The sequence below is a fragment of the Myxine glutinosa genome, chromosome 1 (genome assembly GCF_964187855.1).
Source record: "Myxine glutinosa chromosome 1, kmMyxGlut1.1, whole genome shotgun sequence".
Taxonomy (NCBI): Eukaryota; Metazoa; Chordata; class Myxini; order Myxiniformes; family Myxinidae; genus Myxine; species Myxine glutinosa.
In genome coordinates, this window is record NC_136261.1 from 194,951,057 (window position 1) to 194,974,074 (window position 23,018).

At 42.1% G+C, this 23,018-nt stretch overlaps 1 protein-coding gene across 1 annotated transcript in view; it reads right to left on the minus strand.

Annotated features, from left to right (window-relative positions):
• Positions 1 to 23,018, minus strand: part of LOC137432610 (adhesion G protein-coupled receptor L2) — a 207,561-nt gene that overhangs the window by 32,201 nt on the left and 152,342 nt on the right. Inside the window, exons 15-17 of the mRNA XM_068124681.2 lie at positions 21,976 to 22,196; positions 15,586 to 15,652; positions 15,341 to 15,432 (exon numbers count right to left, since the gene is read on the minus strand). Coding sequence (XP_067980782.2) covers positions 15,341 to 15,432; positions 15,586 to 15,652; positions 21,976 to 22,196 — 380 coding nt within the window. The remainder of the gene's footprint in view (positions 1 to 15,340; positions 15,433 to 15,585; positions 15,653 to 21,975; positions 22,197 to 23,018) is intronic.

A 23,018-nucleotide genomic window follows, 5' to 3' on the forward strand; every position in this document is an offset into this window, starting at 1 on the left:
TGTTTGTGTGTGTGTGTGTGTGTGTGTGTGTGTGTGTGTGTGTGTGTGTGTGTGTGTGTGAGCCCCCAATCCCAATATACATTTTATAGTGGCCTTTGGTGACTTCAAAATGGACATCAATGCCAATATTTGGTAGTTTAAAACCTAGCCCAGGCCTTGAAGTAGCTGTACTCAAAACTTGGGGCCGCTAGGTGCTATGGTTCAGCCGTGAAAGAATGACTTACAAACGCACAAACAAATAAATGCACAAACAAATAAATGCACAAACGCACAAACACTTGAAATGCAGTACCCTCCATAAGTATTGGAACAGTTAAGTCACATTTGTTATTATTGCTATATACTCAAGAAATTTGGATTTGAGATCAAACGATGAATATGAGGCAAGAGTACAGAAGGTCATCTTCAATTTCTTGGTATTTCTATGTATATATGTTTTACTGTTGTACAACAATAGCACTTTTTTATGTTCAGTCCCCCCATTTTAAGTAAGCACAAGTATTTAACAGATTAACTTAAGGTGAATTAAAGTAGTATAATAGTTTGTATTTAGTTGCACATCCCTTGCATACAATAACTGCATCGAGTCTGTGACCAATAGACATCACCAAATTCTTGGTATTGTCCTTTGAGATGCTTTTCCAAGCCTTTACTGCTGACCAGTCTGAAACCTTCTACTTTTCCCCCCGATGAACTCTTTAGTTGCGTTGGCAGTGTGTTTTGGGTCATTGTCTTGCTGCATGGTGAAGTGCCGCCCAATGAGTTTGAAGGCATTTTCTTGTACATAGGCAGACAAAATGTTTCTGTAAACTTCCGAATTCATTCTGCTGCTGCCATCATTAGTTACATCATCAATAAAGATGAGTGAGCCAGTTCCAGAGGCAGCCATGCAACCCCAAGCCATGACACTACCTCCATCATGCTTCACACATGAGGTGGTATGCGCTTTGGATCAGATGCAGTTCCTTCCTTTCTCCACAGTTTCACCTTTCTATCGCTTTGGTAAGGGTTTATCTTGGTCTCACCTGCCCATAAAACTTTGATCCAGAACTCTACTGTCTCACCTCTGTACTTCTTGGCAAATTCTAATCTGACCTTTCTATTTTTGGTGTTGGTGAGATGTTTGCATCTTGCGGTGTAGCCTTTGTAATTCTGCTGGGTAAGTCTTCTGTGAACGGTAGATTATGATACTTTGACCCCCGCACTCTGGGGGTTGTTGGTGATGTCAATGACAGTAGTTTCAGGGTTTTTATTCGTAGCTCTGATTATTTTTCTGTCATCAACTACAGTTGTTTTTCTTGGCTATCCTGGCTGTTGTCTATTGCCAAGTAGACAAGTGGTTTCTTTCCTTTTCATGACATTAAAAATTGTTGTATTTGCTATCTCAATTTTTTGTATGTATGGTTCAAATTGAATTATTCTGTTCTTTCAACTTCCAAATTGCTTGTTTTTCTTTCACAGACAGTTCTCTGGTCTTCGTGTTGGTTTATGTTGACTGACTGAATAGGCAAACTCCCAAAGCAAAATCAAAGGCTAAAACAAAGCCTGGACATGTACAGCTCTTTTATGTGTGAATAAATCAATGCAACAAAAAACATCTGAGCAATAAGAAACACCGTCCTGTCAGTCATTTGTTCCAATACGTATGCTTACCTAAAATGGAGGGTCTGAACATAAACAGTGCTATTGTTTATCAATGGCAAAACATAGATGCATCGAAATCCAAAGAAATAAAAGCATACCTTCTGTACTCTTGCCTCAGTCATATTTTGATCTCAAATCCAAATTTCTTGAGTACATCACAATAATAACAAATCAAATTTGACTTTACTGTTCCAATACTTATGTCGGGCATTGTGTGTGTATATATATATATATATATATAATATATATATATATATATATATATATATATATACACATACATACACACACTACATGGCCAAAAGTATGCGGACACCCCTTCTAATTAGTGGATTCATCTGTTTCAGCCACACCCATTGCTGACACGTGTATATATAATCAAGCACACAGCCATGCAATCTCCATAGACAAACATTGGCAGTAGAATGGGCCGTACTGAAGAGCTCAGTGCCTTTCAACGAGGCACCGTCATAGGATGCCACCCTTCCAACACATCAGATCGTCAAATTTCTGCCCTGCTAGAGCTGCCCTGGTCAACTGTAAGTGCTGTTATTGTGAAGTGGAAACGTCTAGGAGCAACAACAGCTCAGCCGCAAAGTGGCACTACAAGCTCACAGAACGGGACCGCCGAGTGCTGAAGCGCGTAGCGTGTAAAAATCGTCTGTCCTCGGTTGCATCATTCACTAACGAGTTCCAAACTGCCTCTGGAAGCAACGTCAGCACAATAACTGTTCGTCGGGAGCTTTGGACTTTGGAGCAGTGGAAACGCGTTCTCTGGAGTGATGAATCACACTTCATCATATCACAGTCTGACGGTCGAATCTGGGTTTGGCAGATGCCCAGGGAATGCTGCCTGCCCAAACGCATAGTGTCAACTGTAAAGTTTGGTGGAGGAATAATAATGGTCTGGGGTTGTTTTTCATGGTTCGGGCTAGGCCCCTTAGTTCTGGTGAAGGGAAGTCTTAACGTTACAGCATATAATGACATTCTAGATGATTGTGTGCTTCCAACTTTGTGGAAACAGTTTGGGGAAGGTCCATTCCTGTTTCAGCATGACAACGCCCCCGTGCACAAAGCGAAGTCCACACAGAAATGGTTTGTCGAGATCGGTGTTGAAGAACTTGACTGGCCTGCACAGAGCCCTGACCTCAACCCCATCGAGCACCTTTGGGATGAATTGGGATGCTGACAGCGAGCCAGGCCTATTCGCCCAACATCAGTGCTGGACATCACTTATGTTCTTGTGGCTGAATGGAAGCAAATCCCTGCAGCAATGTTCTAACATCTCGTGGAAAGCCTTCCCAGAAGAGTGGAGGCTGTTATAGCAGCAAAGGAGGGACCAACTCCATATTAATGGCCATGATTTTGGAATGAGATGTTCGACGAGCACATACGGGTATGTTCGGGTGTCCACATACTTTTGGCCATGTAGTGTATATTTATATATCAAGGTGGTATGGAGGTAGTCAGTATGGAGGTGGTGATGGTAAAGTGTATATAGATAATTAAATAATTCAAAGTTGTGTGTTGGTGGTGGAGATGGTTTTAAAAGTGTATAAAATACATTTGTTTGGGATAGATCTAGTTCAGCAAAGGGCATTTGCCCTCTCCCAGGTTAAAATAACAGGACAAGAAAATTTTTAATTGGACAGTTTTACAAGAGCTATGAGCCAATTCACAACTAAGAAAAGTGGAAACTTCATGTTTTATTCAGACTGAGCTATGCAAAATGATACTTTTCCAAAAAAAAGAAGGAAATATTTTGAACTCGTGAAGTCTTTTCATGAAAAAAAAGCAACAACTGGTTCATCACAGGGGGTAAATAAATATATAATTCAATTATTTATCCATTGGTACCACAATCATCACAATTTGCAATGGTACCATATTTAGATGCCACTAAACAGTAAAATCCAGACAAAAAACAACTTGTATGGCACAAGTATGGTATTATCCTGGGGCTGGCAGGATGGCGTCGAGGTACGCTCACTCGCCTTTGAACTATATAGCGTAAGCGAGCTATCGCTGGCTCCATGAACAAATTCCAAATTCCTGCCCCAACCTACAGAGGATGTTACATCAGCGGCACAGACGCGCCCTCAGTCAATGATCCTACTTGCAGCCATGTGCTGCATACGAAAGAGGTAGAAAAATAAAATAAAGAAGGTATTATCCTGTACAGTACTGTATAGCAAGTAAGTGATACAATTCTCCAAGGTAAAACGTATTCCTCTACATTCTGCATATAAAATCAATACAATTGACAGAAACACACACACACACACACACACACACACACACACACACACACACACACACACACACACACACACACACACACACACACACACACACACACACACACACACACACACACACACACACACACTGAGTTGTTTCCTCAAGATGCTATTGCTATACCCACGATAATTACTTGGATCCTAGCTTTTTTTAAATCCTGATTTTACCCTCAAAACCTCAGTAGCGTAATAAGTAGTTCTAATGTTTTCATCATATAATGATTATGAACCAATTTTCAAAAGTAGCAGAAAGCATCGTATATATTAGATGTCAATATGAGAAATAAGTCTATTATCTCTCTATCTCTATCTCTCTCTGTACCTTTACCTTTATCTATCTCTATCTCTATCTCTCTCTTTCTCTGTACCTTTATCTATCTCTATCTCTATCTGTATCTCTATCTAGCTATCTCTATCTCTCTCTTTCTCTGTACCTTTACCTTTATCTATCTCTATCTCTATCTCTCTCTTTCTCTGTACCTTTACCTTTATCTATCTCTATCTCTCTCTTTCTCTGTACCTTTATCTATCTCTATCTCTATCTCTATCTCTCTCTTTCTCTGTACCTTTACCTTTATCTATCTCTATCTCTCTCTTTCTCTGTACCTTTGCCTTTATCTATCTCTATCTCTATCTCTCTCTTTCTCTGTACCTTTATCTATCTCTATCTCTATCTGTATCTCTATCTATCTATCTCTATCTCTCTCTTTCTCTGTACCTTTACCTTTATCTATCTCTATCTCTATCTCTTTCTTTCTCTGTACCTTTATCTATCTCTATCTCTATCTATCTATCTCTATCTCTCTCTTTCTCTGTACCTTTACCTTTATCTATCTCTATCTCTATCTCTCTCTTTCTCTGTACCTTTATCTATCTCTATCTCTATCTGTATCTCTATCTATCTATCTCTATCTCTCTCTTTCTCTGTACCTGTACCTCTATCTCTCTCTCTCTCCATCTCTCTCTCCTCTCTCTCCTCTCTCTCTCCGTCTCTCCATCTCTCTCCATCTCTCTCTCTCTGCTCTCTCTGTCTCTCTCTCTCGAAATATCTTAACCCCCCTTTGCTCCCTCTCCCAATTCTGGCCCCCTCCCTCCCGGCATCCCTTTTCAGCCAGCTCGTAATAATACGCATGCTCCGTGTAGCGATTAGCACAGGGATCAGTGGTGCAGTGAGCATGTGGGTCGATGTATGTCTACTGTATCCCATTACTGTATGTTAAATGCTAGGATATGTTATATGGCACATCTCTTTTCCACAACTTGACAAAGCACACTTTGCATAATAATGTACAAAACCCTAGTGTGTTGTTGACCTAATCACACATCACTTGTACTTTATAAAGTTATGAGACAAGTTTCACAGTGACCTGCACTGCACTTTTGATTTGTGTTGTAACACGATGAGGCCATCTATTTTCGGGCTTTCCACAGAAATAACAAAACAAAGCCTTCCGATGATTTATTGTACCGTAAAATGTGCCTTTACTTTACATCAAATTCGAGTGGAATTTTGACCTCCCAACTTCCATCCACAATTTGCAATAGATGGTCCAGCACCAAAGTAAAACAGGATGTTGATGGTCAAATCATAGATAATATATTAATAGAGCAGTCGATTGAAGCTTGACGGAGATTCATTCGGGCACTGAAGGTCACATCTCTTGGTAATTATCGCCTCAGCTAATTCCTGAGATTAGTACACGAAATTCATTGGACGTCATGTCTATTTGATTTATCAGAGAGATTTATGTCGCTGTTGCTCTATTTTCCAGGCAATCACAATCGCTCTAACATTGTGAAATTGCGCGGAACTTTCAGAAGAATGTTATTCTCAACGACCAATAAACACAAACTTTTATTACATGAGCTTGGAATAGTCTCCCTGCACAGGTAGTGACAGTGACAGGATAAGTCCTTTTTAAAATCGAGTTAGGTAAGTATATAGAAGTAGTTGGGATTGGGTCGGGGTACTTAGAGCAGGATTGTGCAGGTTTGATAGGCCGAATGGACCCCTCCTGTGTTGAAGCTCCTTGTAATTTTTGTTTAAACCCAATCACCTGTGTTAGTTATATGCACTCCTCTCATTTGATGGCCAGGCATCTATTGAATTCCAGAGCACACGTCACATTAAAACATGATAATCCTGTTGGAAATGAGAAGCAGTTGGATCACTAAAAAACTTCAATGGGAAAGACAGATAGGCGATTCAGTGATGCTCATATTACGCAGCCTCACCAAAAAGTAACAGCTCATTGTTATACAAACTTCTCGCACATCAAAGGCATACATACCATCATGGTTCACCTTTGAATCATATTGGGGGAAACCCCGTATTTCTTACATATGCTGGTTTGTGGGTGAAGGGGGCAGTTCTCAAAAACATATTTTCAATACAATGATCAGTTATACAGAACATATCTGCTCATTATATATAATCACATCCTCCTGCACTAGATCCATTCCTTAATGATTTATTTCACACTTTGCATTCGTTCATAAAACACATTATGGAGCAACTTCAATTAATTTCCAGTAATTTCCTTTATATGATCTACTAGCAAGGGAACCCGGCATTGCCCGGTGCTGTTCTAATGCTGTAGGCATTTTGAAGAAATCAAATTTAGCTTTTTTTTTTGTGGGGGCCTAAAACAATCCTCAAAAATCATACTTGACAAAAAAAATCATCCCGAAAAAAAAGAAATTCCCAAAAATCCTTGATTGTTTTTCAAAACAAGCAAACAAGTGTTTTAGGTTTAAAAAAATATGTTTTAATATTTTGAAAAGAAAAAGTTGACTGGATTTTTTTCTCGAATCGCTCTATAGAGCCTGGTGTTGGCTAAGCGGTTAGGGTGCTGGCTTGGGATCCGAGGATCCACGGTTCGAATCCCAGTTGATCGCTGAATTAATGCCAGGGGCGTTGAAATGCCAAGCCTGTCATCCTTCTGAGGTCGGCAAATTGAGTACCAGTTCACTGGTAATTCCGTGTGTGTGTGTCGCAAGAGGCAACTAACAGGGTTGGCGGCAGGAAGGGCATCCGGACATAAAACATTCCTTCAAAAAGCAGACCACAGTGCCCAAAAAAGACCAACCCCTGCTCTGCGGGGAAAAATGGCCTCTAAAGGTGGTTCTTCTATAGTGCCTGAGCCTTTGTAGCTATGTGAAAGGTACTATTAAATGATCCCTGACCCCATTCCTTAGAGCAGTGGTCCCCAAACTGTGGGGCATGACCCCAAAGGGGTCATGCACCTTTTTCTGGGGGTAATGGAGGGTCCAAGATTTTGAGGAAATTTTTTATGATATTTAGGGATTTTTGTTAGTTTTTTGATATTTAGGTTTTGTCGTACGACTATTTTCGTTCCTAATGCTTGATATTTTGTTTTGCAGATGTCGAAGAAACGCACATACAACGGGAGTTTTCCCAACTTTGGCTTCTCATCTATCGTGAACAATGGCGTGCAGTTGCCACAGTGCATCATCTGCAAGAAGACACTTGCTAACGAGAGCCTGAAGCCCTTCAAGCTGAAGGAGCACCTCGCCAAGGTTCATCCGGAACTTGCCAGCAAGGATTTGGCCTACTTCAAAATCAAAGAACACCAGCTCAAGCGGTCGAGATTGGATCATGGAACAGGAGTTCTCTTTCAACACAGCAAGATCGTCGAGGCCTCGTACAAGATCTCCCTTCTTATCGCGAAGCAGAAGCCACACACGATTGGAGAGACACTCGTTAAACCTTGCATGGTAGAGGCTGCTCGTCTTGTCCTCGATCAGAACGGTGTCAACAAGCTTAATCAGATAAGTCTCTCGGACAACACAGTTAAGCAGCGCATCGATGACATGTCCCAGGACATCAAACTTCAGGTGACGGAGAAATCCGACTCTCTCCCTTCTTCGCCATCCAACTTGATGAGTCCACAGACGTCGCACAGCTTCCACAGCTTTTGGTATTTGCTCGGTTCATCTCGGAAAATCAGGTGGAGGAGGAGTTCCTCTTCTGCAGCCCACTGATAACAACTACAAAGGCTGAAGATGTCATGAACATGGTGTCCAACTTCTTCCAAGAGGAAAAGCTCTCGTGGGCAAAGTTGGTTGGTGTCTGCACGGACGGAGCTCCCAGCATGCTCGGCTCCAAGTCAGGATTTGTGACTCTGGTCAAGAAGAAGAACCTGGATGTCATTACAACACACTGCCTGATCCACCGTGAGGCTCTTGCCTCCAAGACGCTCCCTGCTGCTCTCAAAGTCACCTTGGAAACTGTGATCCGCATCGTCAACCATATCAAAGGAGGGGCACTCAACACCAGGCTGTTTCGTCAGTTGTGCCAAGACATGGATTCTGCCCACCAAGACCTCCTCTTCTACACATCTGTTCGTTGGCTGTCAAAGGGCAATGTTCTCGCCCGTGTATTTGAGCTCTTTGATGAATTGCAGGTATTTCTGGCAGCTCAAGGGAAGAAGACGGAGCAGTTGTTAAAGGACATTCGAGAGCCATTTAAGTGTAGTCTTGCCTACTTGGCAGACGTGTTCGAAGCTTTGAATGGACTCAACCGGCAACTACAGGGCCCAGATACCACCATCATAATGCACACCGATGGCATCAAGGCTTTCCTCGACAAGCTAGCTCTTTGGGAGAGGAAAGTCGAGAGGGGAAATGTAGCTTCCTTCCAACGTCTGACTGAGGTTGTCGGTGAAGAACCACTTGCAGAGGAGCTGCAACAAGAGATCAAGGAACACTTGTCAAGCCTCCAAGAAGAGTTCAGACACTATTTTCATGAGATTGATGCAAATGAGAATGTACAGCTGAAACTTGCCCGCAATCCTTTCCGATGCACTGTGGACGATCTTCCTGATGGCATACAAGAGGAATTCTTGGAACTCATCAACAACACCGCAGCCAAAGAGGAGTTCCAGGAAGAACAACAGTTCAGCAGCTCTAATTGCTGGGCCAAAATGCTTTCCACTTTCCCCAAGACCAGCGAATCGCCCTGAAGGTTCTCATTACTTTCTCATCGACTTACCTCTGTGAAAGTGGTTTCTCGACTCTCCTGGTAATCAAATCAAATGCCCGAAACAGGTTGGATGCTGAAGCAGACATGCGATGTGCCTTGAGCCACAAAGACCCGCGTATTGATTTGCTTGTATCAAAAAAGCAAATACATCCTTCTCATTAAAATACATGATGAAATCAATCCTTGTTAATAAACATTAATAAATTTTTTTTTTTGTTATTGCTCTCTCTGTTGTGATTAATCTTTAAAATGTATCTGCGCCATTGGAAATGAGTACATTTTCAGAAGGCTTATAAAGGTGGGGGGGGGGGGGGGAGGGGGGGTCATGGTAGGTTTGGTACTACTGAAAGGGGTCACGTACTGGAAAAGTTTGGGAACCCCTGCCTTAGAGGGTGTAGGGAAGTGTTTTAGGCCTGCACAAAAACAAATAGAAAACTAGAGCAATACGACTGTCTTGCCAATATACCTCTACGTAGTCCCTGCCCATGACGATGGGTAGATGCCCTCGTTCACTGTCCAAAAAATAAACAAGTTTGGTTTAAATCCCTTCAGCTGTTTTGAAGTATCACATTCTTTACCACAGGACAGGTTTCACATTTATCGGTGAAGCATTTTCTTAGAAGGGATTTTTTTAAATATCGGCTTTCAAGCTAATATGGCTGCCAAACCACGTGACACATTACATCAAAAATGTATACTCTGCATATGTATGGGTAGGGGATCACGTTTGTGAAGTTTCGTGTTGATCGGATAAGGTTCGTTTTTCTATCCAAGATGGCTGCCAAACCAAACAATAATGTCATCATTTTCAAACTATATGCCACAATGGTATTAGATAACATTTGTAAAATTTCGCATCGATAGGGTAAGCGGTTTCAGAGATAGAGTTATTTTACATTTTTCTTCAATCCAATATGGCTGCCAAACCATGTGACCTGTGATGTCATAAATTTATTATTTCAATACAAATGGATCAGAGATCATGTGCATGCAATTTCAGATTTTTAGGACAAGCCATTTGATTAAAACATTTATGGCTGGTATACCACTTCATCGACGATGCCATCATTGTCATGCTTTTGTTCCGCATTTGGAGTGCTTGACAATGTGCCAAGTTTCACATTTTTCCATTCAGCGGTTTCCGAGAAATATATTTTTAATTATTTGCGTTTAATCCAAGGTGGCTGCCATACCACATGACCTATGATGTTACAATAATCATAAAAACATTGTGCATGGTTGCTGAGAAAAACTAGGTTTAGCACGTGCGGCCAGACGGACAACACAAAAACATAATTCCTCCGGCCACCTTCGGGGGCGGAAGCATAACAAACAAAATTTGATTTCTTCAAAATGCCAACAAGATTAGAACAGCACCAGGCAACACCAGGTACCCCTGCAAGTAGATCATATACATTTATAAAGGAAGTACCAGCTTATTTAATGAAGTTATCACTAATAAACCACTGGCAAAACTACACTTTCAAAGAATCTCATTGCTACTTCATAGATTGCAGTGAATCCTGTATAAATGTATTCTTAAGCACAATCTCTTACCATAGCTTTATCACCATAATTCATTACCACTCCTATGTTTTTTCCCAATTTATTCTGCAATGTTTACTTTGTTAGTGAAACAGACAGAATGAGAGAAAAAGCTGGTAAGCTGTGTGATCCTTACTTGACAGATACCTTGCTGTCCTGGCAGCTGTATTCAGTCAGCAAAGGGAGAGAGCAAGAAGAAAAAACTGAGATATATATCAGATTAAAACGCTTGCAATTAAAAAAAAAACTTTAAAATCCAAGTGTTAGACAAGTCAAGTTGAAATAGGTTTGACATTTACCCTGGTAGGTCCGTGTTATAATATCCATCACAAACTGGATGACTAAGTGAGAGCCAGGAAACAAGACATAGACAGTGTCAGTTAGGTCAGAAGCAATACAAAATGGCCTAGAAGCTGCGGCTTATGGAGCTTGTGCAACTACACCATGAGATCACATGACATTTGTTCACATGCTACAACGACAATAACACAGGTCCTCGCGATCAAGCTGTAATCGTCGTCATCGTCGAAAAGCGTGCAATGCTGGAATCGGGCTCAATTGCCTTGTCAAAGTCTGCTCAAACCCTCACTGCTGTTGGCATTGATCCTGGTTTTGGTTCGAGCCTGAGTGGAAGACGTGAGCTTCGCTGGCTCCAAGTTTAGTTCTAACGATTGGAAAATTGTGACCACTTTTTGTTTCTGATTGTTAAATCATTGTAGAATAGTAGATATTTGTTGTATGAGGGCATTTTGAAAAGTACTGCTTCCAATTATTTTTCTCCAAACAGAGTGAAGATATTTAAATAAAACAAAGTGCAGTCCACACATTAATTCTTCTCGCCATTGAGTGCAAAGTTTTGTGATTCTAACGCGAGTTGTGACGGCATAACAAACCTACTTCAACGTTGGCAGAACCGTATGGACACCAGTGGTCATGTTGAGAAATAAATATGGAACCATGGAAGAATGAAGATTGATGTTAGTATCTGTCTGTGTGGTTTCATTCTAATATCTTTACCTGTTATGGAGAAAAGGAAAAGGAGGTATTACTCATACATCTGCTTTAGTGTTGCATGTTTCACTCTCGCTCTCTTTTTAATCTCACTCGCTCTCTCTTTCTACCCTCACTCCCTCAAATACATTCCTCTTTCTTCCCTTGATTGTTTAAAAATATATTACAGAATGATCTGTAACAGGTGTCGAAAAATTAGCTCACGGCCTTCTATCAATCCTGACACATTCAGGGTGGGTTTTTTTTGGATACAGGATCGAGGCTCGTGAAAGAGCTAACATTTATCACACAAAAGAAAATCAAACAGACACACAAAACATATAATAAGGGTAGAGGTAGACAAGATGGGGAGAGAAGGGGAAGCACACAAACACAACATTTGAGGGCAGGGACATCGGGAGATGTGTGGGAGGGAGAGGGCTTGGGGGGAGGTGGCGTGGGAAGGGGGGGAGGGGTGGGAAAACTATAAAACACAAGGACACTGCAAGGACTTCCAGGAAGGAAGTTGGTATTTCAAAAAAGTGGATCTGAGAGTGAACTTAGCAGGGGTAGAAAAGATCAAGGTTTTGGATTGGGGAAGATAAGAGATGGTGGTGAACAGCTGTTTTAAAGACCTGGAGGGAGGAGTGGGATTGAAGAGAGTGAGGGAGTTTGTTCCAGAGGTGGGAGAAAAGAGGAATGAAGGAGTGAAGGTGAGCAGAGAGTCTTGATTTTGGCAGTTTAACCATAAGAGGGTTGCAGGCAGATCTTGTGCGACCTGCAGGAATATTTGGGGGACAGAGCCCAGAGAGAGCTGGGGGAGCAAGGCCGGAGAGGAGTCGGTAGAAGACAGAAAGCCCACCAACCTGCCTGCGGTGAGTAAGTGAAAGGCCCTCTGAGTTAGCTTCATCGCGGGAGTTTCCAATGATTCTGAAAGCTATGGTTTCAACAGCGTGAAGCCGAGCTAGGTGTGAGGCAGGAGCACCGGCCCAGAGGCGAGAACAGTATTCCATTGAGCTGCAGATGAAAGCCATGTATGTGGTGAGGAGCTCAGGTGTGCCAAGGCAGGACTTCACACGACGGAGGATGCCCAGTCGGCGACTGGCTTTGGAGGCCAGATTTGAAATGTGGTTTTCCCAGGAAAGATCATGGCAGATAGTGAGACCCAAAAGCTTGAGTGACAGAACTTCTTGGAGAGGATTATTCAGAAAGTGGATGGGAGGGTTGTCCAGTCGGTCTTTTCGGAGAGACATCGTAAGAGTGTGGGATTTGTCAGGATTGAAAGACATGTTCCACTTGTTTGACCAGTCTGTGATTTTGTCCAGGTCTGCAGAGAGTGAGGAGGCTGCAGACTGCCGATCTGAGGAATGAGGAATGGAGCGGCAGAGAGTGGAGTCATCAGCAAAGAGATAGAGAGGATTTTCAAGAGAGTCAGAGAGATCATTGATGAAGACCAGAAAAAGCACAGGGCCCAGAACACTGCCTTGGGGAACTCCAGCCTGAACAGGAAGGGGAGATGAGAGAAACCCATTCAGGGCCACACGTTGACTACGACTCGAGAGGAAGTCCGCAAGCCAAGCGTGGAGATTTTCATGGATACCATAGGAGGAGAGTTTGGTGAGCAGAGCGGGGTGCCAGACCGTATCGAAGGCACGTGATATGTCAAGGGAGACAGCTCTAATTTCCTGTTTGGCATTGAGGATCTCCATCCATTGTTGAGACAGCAGAAGCAGCATGTCCAGAGTAGAGTGACCTGGTCTGAAACCAAATTGATGATCCGAGATCAAGCCATTTGAAAAGAGGAAAGATTTGATATCCGAAGCAATGATGGATTCCATGACTGTGCTGATAATTGGGAGAAGGCTGATTGGTCTGTAGTTGCAAGGATCTGTTTTTGCACATTTTTTGTGTAAAGCGGCGATGTTGGCTGATTTCCAAGGTGATGGCAGATGACCTTGAGCAAAAGAGAGGGTGAAGAGAACAGAGAGAGGGAGTGAAAGAGCGGCGGAGCAGGATTTTAGGACCCGTGGGCTGATGCCGTCAGGTCCAGTTGCAGAATCAGAGTCGAGGGTTGACAGAAACTTCTCCACCTTGTCAGGAGGAAAGGACACAGAGTCCAGGAACAGCTGGGTACGACTGGGTACGGTGGGTACAGAGAGGGATGGGTTTGGGACACAAGATTTAGAGGCAAACACAGAGTTGAAGCATTCAGCTTTTTCATGTGCCGAGTCAGCTGTGTAGCCGTTTGAGATAAGCGAGGGGATGGAGGGGGAACAAACACCAGAAACGGATTTGACCAGACGCCACCAGGATTTGGAAGAGGGAGACAGGTTTGAGAGTTCGAGAGTTTGTTTTGAGAGTTTTGAAAGTTATACCATTTGAGTCAACCTTACTCTCTTAAGTTAACCAGCAGAACCTTACACTGTTTTAACTCGCCCAATGCAGTTACTCACTTCATTCTCATATATAAAGTTCAAATTTAATTTACACATAAAACTTTTACAAAGAGCTGCAAAACCTATCAGCCATTGGATAGCTTGCTTTTAAAGGAAATGCCACCACGATGTGCCACTGAGAAAAGTTTTTGTGTTGTCATGCTGTCCTTTGTTTGTACTCCGTTTGTTGTTTGCATGACATCACATGTTGATGATTTACATGCGGCAGTGTATGTATTCATTTCTGTCTCATACACAGTTTGTGTTGAAGTGGTGGGGGGAGGGTTGAGGAGCGGAGTGCTTCGGAGTCGACAGAACTACCTTGAGCTAATTTTGACAAACTATTATTCTGTAATGCATTAAAAAAAACGTAATCAGGGGAAACAAGAGGGATGCGTTAAGGGAGGCCAGGGAGCGAGAATGAATGAGATTGAAGACAGCAGAATAATGGACAATACGGGCAGGCTGCATGTCGTATTGTATCCCCTGAAAATGTAGCGCGGAAGAAGATATACGTCATGCGTCGGACTTACTGGTACAGTAATTGACACAGTAACATTTTACAATGATTTCACCATCAGATACAACAAGTGAATCCAATATATCTGATCAGCAGAACTTGACTTATCGATGAAGCGTCTTCCTCTATTTTGTCCTATTTTGTCCAAGTCTCCCTCTATTTTGTCCTTCAACTCTGCTCTTGGAGTCCCCCTCCCCCCTCTCTCTCTACGATTCATTTTCTTCTGTTGCATCTTGATCCGTTCAGTGTTCTAGCTCTTCCACGAGCCTCGATTCGATATACAAAAAACCCCAAAAATAAACAGTGAAGCTAGTTCGACACAAAAGTTCGAACTAGAATCAGGTTCAGGATCAGTGGGAACAGAATTCGGAGGTGTGAGCATACTTTGACAAGATAACTGGGCCCATTTCCAATACTACTCAATCTTCAAGAATAACGACGATGACTACAGCTTGATCAGCAGGGCCAGCTCAATCGCCATCGTGGTGGCACACAGTCATGTGACACAATGTCCCCCTACCTTTACCTCACAACCCTTATCGATAAAATTCTCCTTTGCTTCCTTTTTCCTTACTCCTATTCCTTCCAGGTTTCTTTCTCTTCTCTGCCCTTATCACCAGCCCATATCTCCCTTTTCCAAAACAGGCCTTCACTCCACTCAATGCTTCGGTAATGTATAGGCAGACATGCCACAATTGATGGAAGAAGTGCAAATATAATTATACAATTATACACATACATAAATATTAATTAAAAAAATGAACAATGTTTATTCAAATAATATACAGATGCATGTTACAATAGAAAAAGCAGAAAGTTTGAAAATTAGATGTGTTGTGCATGCTAAGTGTCTCCCCAGCAGGCAATACTAACTAATTTAGTTGAGGTCATCTTTGCTCACCTTGCATGGTTCACTCGGCTGGTCTCGAGTTTCAAAGGGGCTGAGAGGAAGATGGTTTTAAAGAGTGCCACTGCAAGAAATGCTGCATTCATCTGCAAGTACAGAACACATAAAACAATCAACACCGTTACTGCGAGCTTCCATATTACCACTCCCCAAAGAACAAGCATCATTCTGCCAGTCAGTCCGAACTAAAGGCATGGCAGGAAGCTATCTGATGGAAGTGGTGTGTCTACCATGCTCACCAAGGCAAAGAGGCATGCGGGTCCAAGAAAACTCCACAGAAAGTGTCCACCAGGGTTCAACCAACACCTGCAGGTCATAACAAGTCTGTCATACAATTACTGTCAACATCAGAACAACCAAGTGCAATAAATTTTTGTTTCCATCCAATATCCCTTTCTCCTTATAGCAAATTGTGAATTGCCAAAGCAGTACCTTGGCACCAAGTACACTATTTCTCTGTAGGAGTAATTGAAGGACAGGGGAGTAATTGAAAATCTACTCAGGTTACAAACACACTGCGAGACCTATAACATCCACAAGCAGGCATGAATGGATGAGACAGCCAGCTCAACATCCTCTCCAAAAGGGGTGTCATAGTCTGTGATGCAACACCCTGTTTATAGTCAGATCTTACTCTATCAGCAATGTAACCCAGACAAGACAACTCAGCATGGCTGAGATATCTTTTCACAGTCCACAATGAGGATGAACTGAAAAATCTGGTTAAACTGCCGTTTTAGTGATATACAAATTTGGATGTAGCGTCTCCGATGAAATTCCACAAATTAAAAAAACTGAACAGTCATTGCCGTAATGAACAATATTCGGGCTTTGGCATGTGGTATGTTACGCTGGCTGTTCCATAACATCAAACGGATCTGCAGGTGTTAAAGATGGTGCAATATCCTTAGACAGGGACATGTTTGCTAACATTTAAGCGAATTTTATAACTTACTGCAAAAGTGAATCTTGAAAAGAGGTGAAGGGGAGAAATATGGACCCTTCTGCAAAAGTACTAGTTCTGGTATGTAACTATCTTAAACTGTTGCCACAAAAATATCCCTGAAGCTCGTGTAAAATGCCTCGATCGATTCGTTTTTGAATAGCCATTTCAACAAAGAATTGCATTCACAGCAGAAAAAGGATACTTTCTGCTGATCTCCATCTCCCTCATGATTCGCAGCACCCCCCAAAAAAAAAAAACTGCCAATATTATCAAGGATTCCAAGTCTTTGATGGCAAGTCTCACGTCTTTGAGGGCAAGTCTCACGTCTTTGAGGGCAGGTCTCACGTCTTTGAGGGCAGGTCTCACGTCTTTGAGGGCAGGTCTCACGTCTTTGAGGGCAGGTCTCACGTCTTTGAGGGCAATTCTCACGTCTTTGAGGGCAAGTCTCACGTCTTTGAGGGCAAGTCTCACGTCTTTGAGGGCAAGTCTCACGTCTTTGAGGGCAAGTCTCACGTCTTTGAGGGCAAGTCTCACGTCTTTGAGGGCAAGTCTCACGTCTTTGAGGGCAAGTCTCACGTCTTTGAGGGCAAGTCTCACGTCTTTGAGGGCAAGTCTCACGTCTTTGAGGGCAAGTCTCACGTCTTTGAGGGCAAGTCTCACGTCTTTGAGGGCAAGTCTCACGTCTTTGAGGGCAAGTCTCACGTCTTTGAGGGCAAGTCTCACGTCTTTGAGGGCAAGTCTCACGTCTTTGAGGGCAAGTCTCACGTCTTTGAGGGCAAGTCTCACGTCTTTGAGGGCAGGTCTCACGTCTTTGAGGGCAGGTCTCACGTCTTTGAGGGCAGGTCTCACGTCTTTGAGGGCAATTCTCACGTCTTTGAGGGCAATTCTCACGTCTTTGAGGGCAAGTCTCACGTCTTTGAGGGCAAGTCTCACGTCTTTGAGGGCAAGTCTCACGTCTTTGAGGGCAAGTCTCACGTCTTTGAGGGCAAGTCTCACGTCTTTGAGGGCAAGTCTCACGTCTTTGAGGGCAAGTCTCACGTCTTTGAGGGCAAGTCTCACGTCTTTGAGGGCAAGTCTCACGTCTTTGAGGGCAAGTCTCACGTCTTTGAGGGCAAGTCTCACGTCTTTGAGGGCAAGTCTCACGTCTTTGAGGGCAAGTCTCACGTCTTTGAGGGCAAGTCTCACGTCTTTGAGGGCAAGTCTCACGTCTTTGAGGGCAAGTCTCACGTCTTTGAGGGCAAGTCTCACGTCTTTGAGGGCAAGTCTCACGTCTTTGAGGGCAAGTCTCACGTCTTTGAGGGCAAGTCTCACGTCTTTGAGGGCAAGTCTCACGTCTTTGAGGGCAAGTCTCACGTCTTTGAGGGCAAGTCTCACGTCGTTGAGGGCAAGTCTCACGTCGTTGAGGGCAAGTCTCACGTCTTTGAGGGCAAGTCTCACGTCGTTGAGGGCAAGTCTCACGTCTTTGAGGGCAAGTCTCACGTCTTTGAGGGCAAGTCTCACGTCTTTGAGGGCAAGTCTCACGTCTTTGAGGGCAAGTCTCACGTCTTTGAGGGCAAGTCTCACGTCTTTGAGGGCAAGTCTCACGTCTTTGAGGGCAGGTCTCACGTCTGAGGGCAAGTCTCACGTCTGAGGGCAATTCTCACGTCTTTGAGGGCAAGTCTCACGTCTTTGAGGACAAGTCTCACGTCTTTGAGGGCAAGTCTCACGTCTTTGAGGGCAAGTCTCACGTCTTTGAGGGCAAGTCTCACGTCTTTGAGGGCAAGTCTCACGTCTTTGAGGGCAAGTCTCACGTCTTTGAGGGCAAGTCTCAAGTCTTTGAGGGCAAGTCTCACGTCTTTGAGGGCAAGTCTCACGTCTTTGAGGGCAAGTCTCACGTCTTTGAGGGCAAGTCTCACGTCTTTGAGGGCAAGTCTCACGACTTTGAGGGCAAGTCTCACGTTTTTGAGGGCAAGTCTCACGTCTTTGAGGGCAAGTCTCACGTCGTTGAGGGCAAGTCTCACGTCTTTGAGGGCAAGTCTCATGTCTTTGATGGCAAGTCTCATGTCTTTGAAGGCAAGACTCAAGTCAAGTCACTTGTCTTTGACGGCAAGTCCTTTGAGGGCAAGTCTCATGTCTTTGAGGGCAAGTCTCATGTCAAGTCTCTCATCTTTGAAGGCCAGACAAGTCAAGTCGCTTGTCTTTGAGGACAAGTCTCAAGTCTTTAAAGGCAAGCCTCAAGTCTTTCAGGGCAGGTCTCAAGTCTTTCAGCGAAAGTCTCAAGTCAAATCGCTTGTCTTTCAGGGCAAGTCTCAAGTCTTTCAGGGAAATTCTCAAGTCAAATCGCTTGTCTTTCAGGACAAGTCTCAAGTCAAATCGCTTGTCTCTCAGGGCAAGTCTCATGTCTTTCAAGGCAAGCCTCAAGTCTTTCAGGGCAAGTCTCATGTCTCTCAGGGAAAGTCTCAAGCCTTTCAGGTGCAAGCCTCAAGTCTTTCAGGTGCAAGTCTCAAGTCTTTCAGGGCAAGCCTCAAGTCTTTCAGGGCAAGTCTCATGTCTCTCAGGGAAAGTCTCAAGCCTTTCAGGTGCAAGCCTCAAGTCTTTCAGGTGCAAGTCTCAAGTCTTTCAGGGCAAGCATAAAGTCTTTCAGGGAAAGTTTAAAGTCTTTCAGGGCAAGCCTCAAGTCTTTCAGGGCAAGCCTCAAGTCTTTCAGGGCAAGCCTCAAGTCTTTCAGGGCAAGTCTCAAGTCAAGTCGCTTGTCTTTAAGGGCAAGTCTGAAGTCTTTGAGCGCAGGTCTGAAGTATTTGAGGGCAGGTCTCAAGTCACCATAGTATTACTTCAACTTGTGTCAAGTCCCACATTTACTTGTAACACAAATGCAGTACAAGCTATCAAATAATTAAGATACAAGGCTTCATTTATTGCAATGTACGTTGTGAAAAGCTGTTTGACTCAAGTTTTTATTTGTCAACTTTATACAGTGGAAATATTTTGTTTTGTTCCCAGCAAAAATAAATTTATCTTGAACTTACTTCTCATATCTAGTGTACCTACTTGAGCATATGTACATGAGACTAGTCAGTAACCTCAGCTTATGTTTAAATAGTTTAAACGTAGAACCAAACGTTTCAATGTGAAACGGGAAAGGAGATTTAAAAAATTCACTTGTAAATTTATTATGTACGTTATAAATTAAACGTATAATAAGAAAGGAAGGTGGCGGGACGCTAACAAATTAGGAAGGGGGTGATACACTGTGAAAGCAGAAAGAACGTGGGACATTGGAGACAATGAAATGCATAACTTATTAACTTTAATTGAGGACTCAGCCTGTCATCCTTCCGAGGTCGGCTAATTGAGTACCAGTTCACTGGTAATTCCCTGCTTGTCGTTAAAGGCGGCAAAAAGGGTTGGCGTCAGGAAGGGCATCCGGCCGTAAAACATTGCTTCAAAAAGGGGACCGAAAAACAACAACTACCACGGTTCCCGAAAAAGGCCAACCCCCGCTTGCGGGGAAAAATGGCCTCTAAAGGTGGTTTTATTAACTTTAATTGTTGTCGTGATACAACTTAGAATTATTGATGAGGTCATCACAAAATCATTTTATTGGGTCAGGACATGCACGGGGCCAAGTTCTGCCGATTCAACATGAATGTCGATGACATGGTTTGAATAAAGTTGTTTCCGTTGGTAAGATTGCTGCTTGCCATTTGGACATGGTGTGCTCTGTGCTGTCTGGAGAGTGGACACTCCCTTTAACCTGAGTGGAGAACGGTATACAAGTTGGCGGCCATGAGCGCTGGTGCACTGCACATGTGCAATATATATATATATATATATATATATATATATATATATATATATATATATATATATATATATATATATATATATATATATATATATATATAAAGTCTTATACATATATATATAAAGTCTTTTATATTATATATATATCTATCTATAATTCCAGTAATCTCTGTCTGTCTGTCTGTACGTCTGTACGTTTGTCTGTGACCGCTGTTTCTCGACAACCACGGGTCCGATATACTTTTAACTTGCCAGGTATATTGCTGGGGACCCGAGGATGTGCCTTTTCAAGGTTTCATATTAATCGGACAATTACTTACCGAGCTATGTCCAAAAAACGATTCAACCAATCAGAGAGCAGCGAACGATCGCGTGTGCCGAACATGGCGGGCACACTCTGCCTCGGATGGCACATTTGAGAGCGTATTCATTTATTTCACGTTTGCAAACTATGTTGGCGTTAAACTATGTTTTAATAAAGTTTTAAAACTAATAAAAACGAATTTGCGATTCATTCGCTTTCCTGCGCGTTTGTGCACGCGATGGCGATTGCTTTACCAAACTCCGGAAGCCGTTCGCTTTGGACCAAACCATTGCATGTAAATAGAGGGGGGGGGTTCTGTGGTCGTTGCGAATGGACCAAACCATTCATGTAAATAGAGGGGGGGGATTGTCACTGTACTCGCAAGCCGTTCGCCGTTCGCTTTGGCGTTGCGAATGAACCAAACCATTTCATGTAAATAGAGGGGGGGGATATAATTTTAGATAGATATATAGTACGGGCATATATATAGTACGGGCATGCCCTAGTATATATAAAGTCTTATACATATATATATATAAAGTCTTTTATATTATATATATATATATATATATATATATATATATATATATATATATATATATATATATATATATATATATATATATATATATATATATATAGATATACACATACATAATTATATACATATATACATATATACATATATACATATATACATACATATATACATATATACATATATACATATATACATATATACATACATACATACATACATATATATATATATATATATACATATATATATATATATATATATATATATATATATATATATATATATATATATATATATATATATATATATATATATATATATACATATATATATATATATATATATATACACATATACATATATATATATAAATATACACATATACATATATATATATAAATATACACATATACATATATATGTCATCACTGACCGAACCACACACGCTGACGACTTAAATCTACCATTTATTTTAAACCCCGTTTTAATTCAACATTTATTCAACAATTATTTTCCAAACATTGTGAGCAAGTCATATGTAAGTTGCAAGCAAGTCACAAGTCCAAAGACACCAAGTCCAAGTCAATTTCGTCAAGTCCGAGTCAAGTCGCACAATTTTGCGACCCGAGTCTCCAACTCTGATGAGGGTATGTTCCTGCTGAGTCCTGTCAATAGCATTAAAAATAAAGAAACGTTGGAATGTATTGGACTATTGTATGTTGGTCACAGAATGTTATAAATGCCCCTCATTATAAATTAACAATATTGGCAACAATGGAAAACATTAAACAAGTTATGTGAGATGCCATGAGATGGTGATGAGGTGCTACCTTTATAACTACAGTAAATAATGTGATGAGAACTCAGGAAGTAATTTTTTAAACAGGAAACAAGGGGTGCCGGGTGGGGTGAGGGAGGATTGTGGCTCAAATAAGGTTTGTATTGACTTGGATAACAGCACATACTGGGTCGATTAAACTACAATATTCAGAAACCAGCTGACGCTATCAATTTAGGATGGTATGTTGGGATGTGTGTCCAGTGCTATAACCCACGCAGTCTCTGTCCCATAGCCCCGATAGTTTGTGGCAAGTGAAGCAGAAACCACCAGGACTGGAATGCCATATCCAAGCGTGTACAGGCAACGGGGGTGGGATAGACCCCCCATCGAGGAACTGTAAAGTGACCGAAGTAGCTGCAGACTCTCCAGGCAGCACCAGGAGAAAGAAGAAAGTAGGAGGAGGTGTAGAAGCACAGCAGCAACTGCACACAATATCTGGACACGGCAAACAGGAATGCAGGCACATGACGTATGGGACATGAACAGAGGATTAAGAAAGAGAGCAATTCTGCCAAGATATGTAAAGTTGTCAAGGGGAATGCAAGTTGAGATAATTCACTACTCAACCCTGATTCATTCATACTACTGATGTACCATTACCGAGAGTACATTCCAGTCCTAAACTCATTCAGTTCATGTTCAATGAAATTGTTATTTACGATTCAACTGATCAGGATTCTTTTTTGTTGCAATCACATCCCAGTTGCTTTATTAAGTGAAGGTTAGTAGTGAAACCTAATGATTGAAAGCAAGAGTCAGAATTGGACAGGTGATGTAGCTAACGACAAAAGGAAATTCCATGATAATTAGTTTATGGGCACGTCATATAAAACTAGAGAAATGCGACTGTGTCGCCAATATGCCTCCGCAGTCCACATACTCCCACAACGGGTAGATGCCCTCGTTCACTGTCCTAAAAATAAACAACTTTGATTTAAATCCCTTCAGCTGTTTTCAAGTATCACATTTTCACCAGCCATGACAGGTTTCACATCGATCGGTGAGCGGTTTCAGAGAAGGGATTTTTTTTAATTATCGGCTTTCAAGCTAATATGGCTGCCACACCAAGTGACATATGACCTTAAAATGTACACTCTGCATATGTATGGGTAGGGGATCATATTTGTGAAGTTTCATGTTGATCGAATAAGGTTCATTTTTCTATCCAAGATGGCTGCCAAACCATGTGTCCAATGATGTTTTCATGGTCATCTTTTAATCGCCATGCCTAGTCAATGACACACGTAAAGCTTCGAG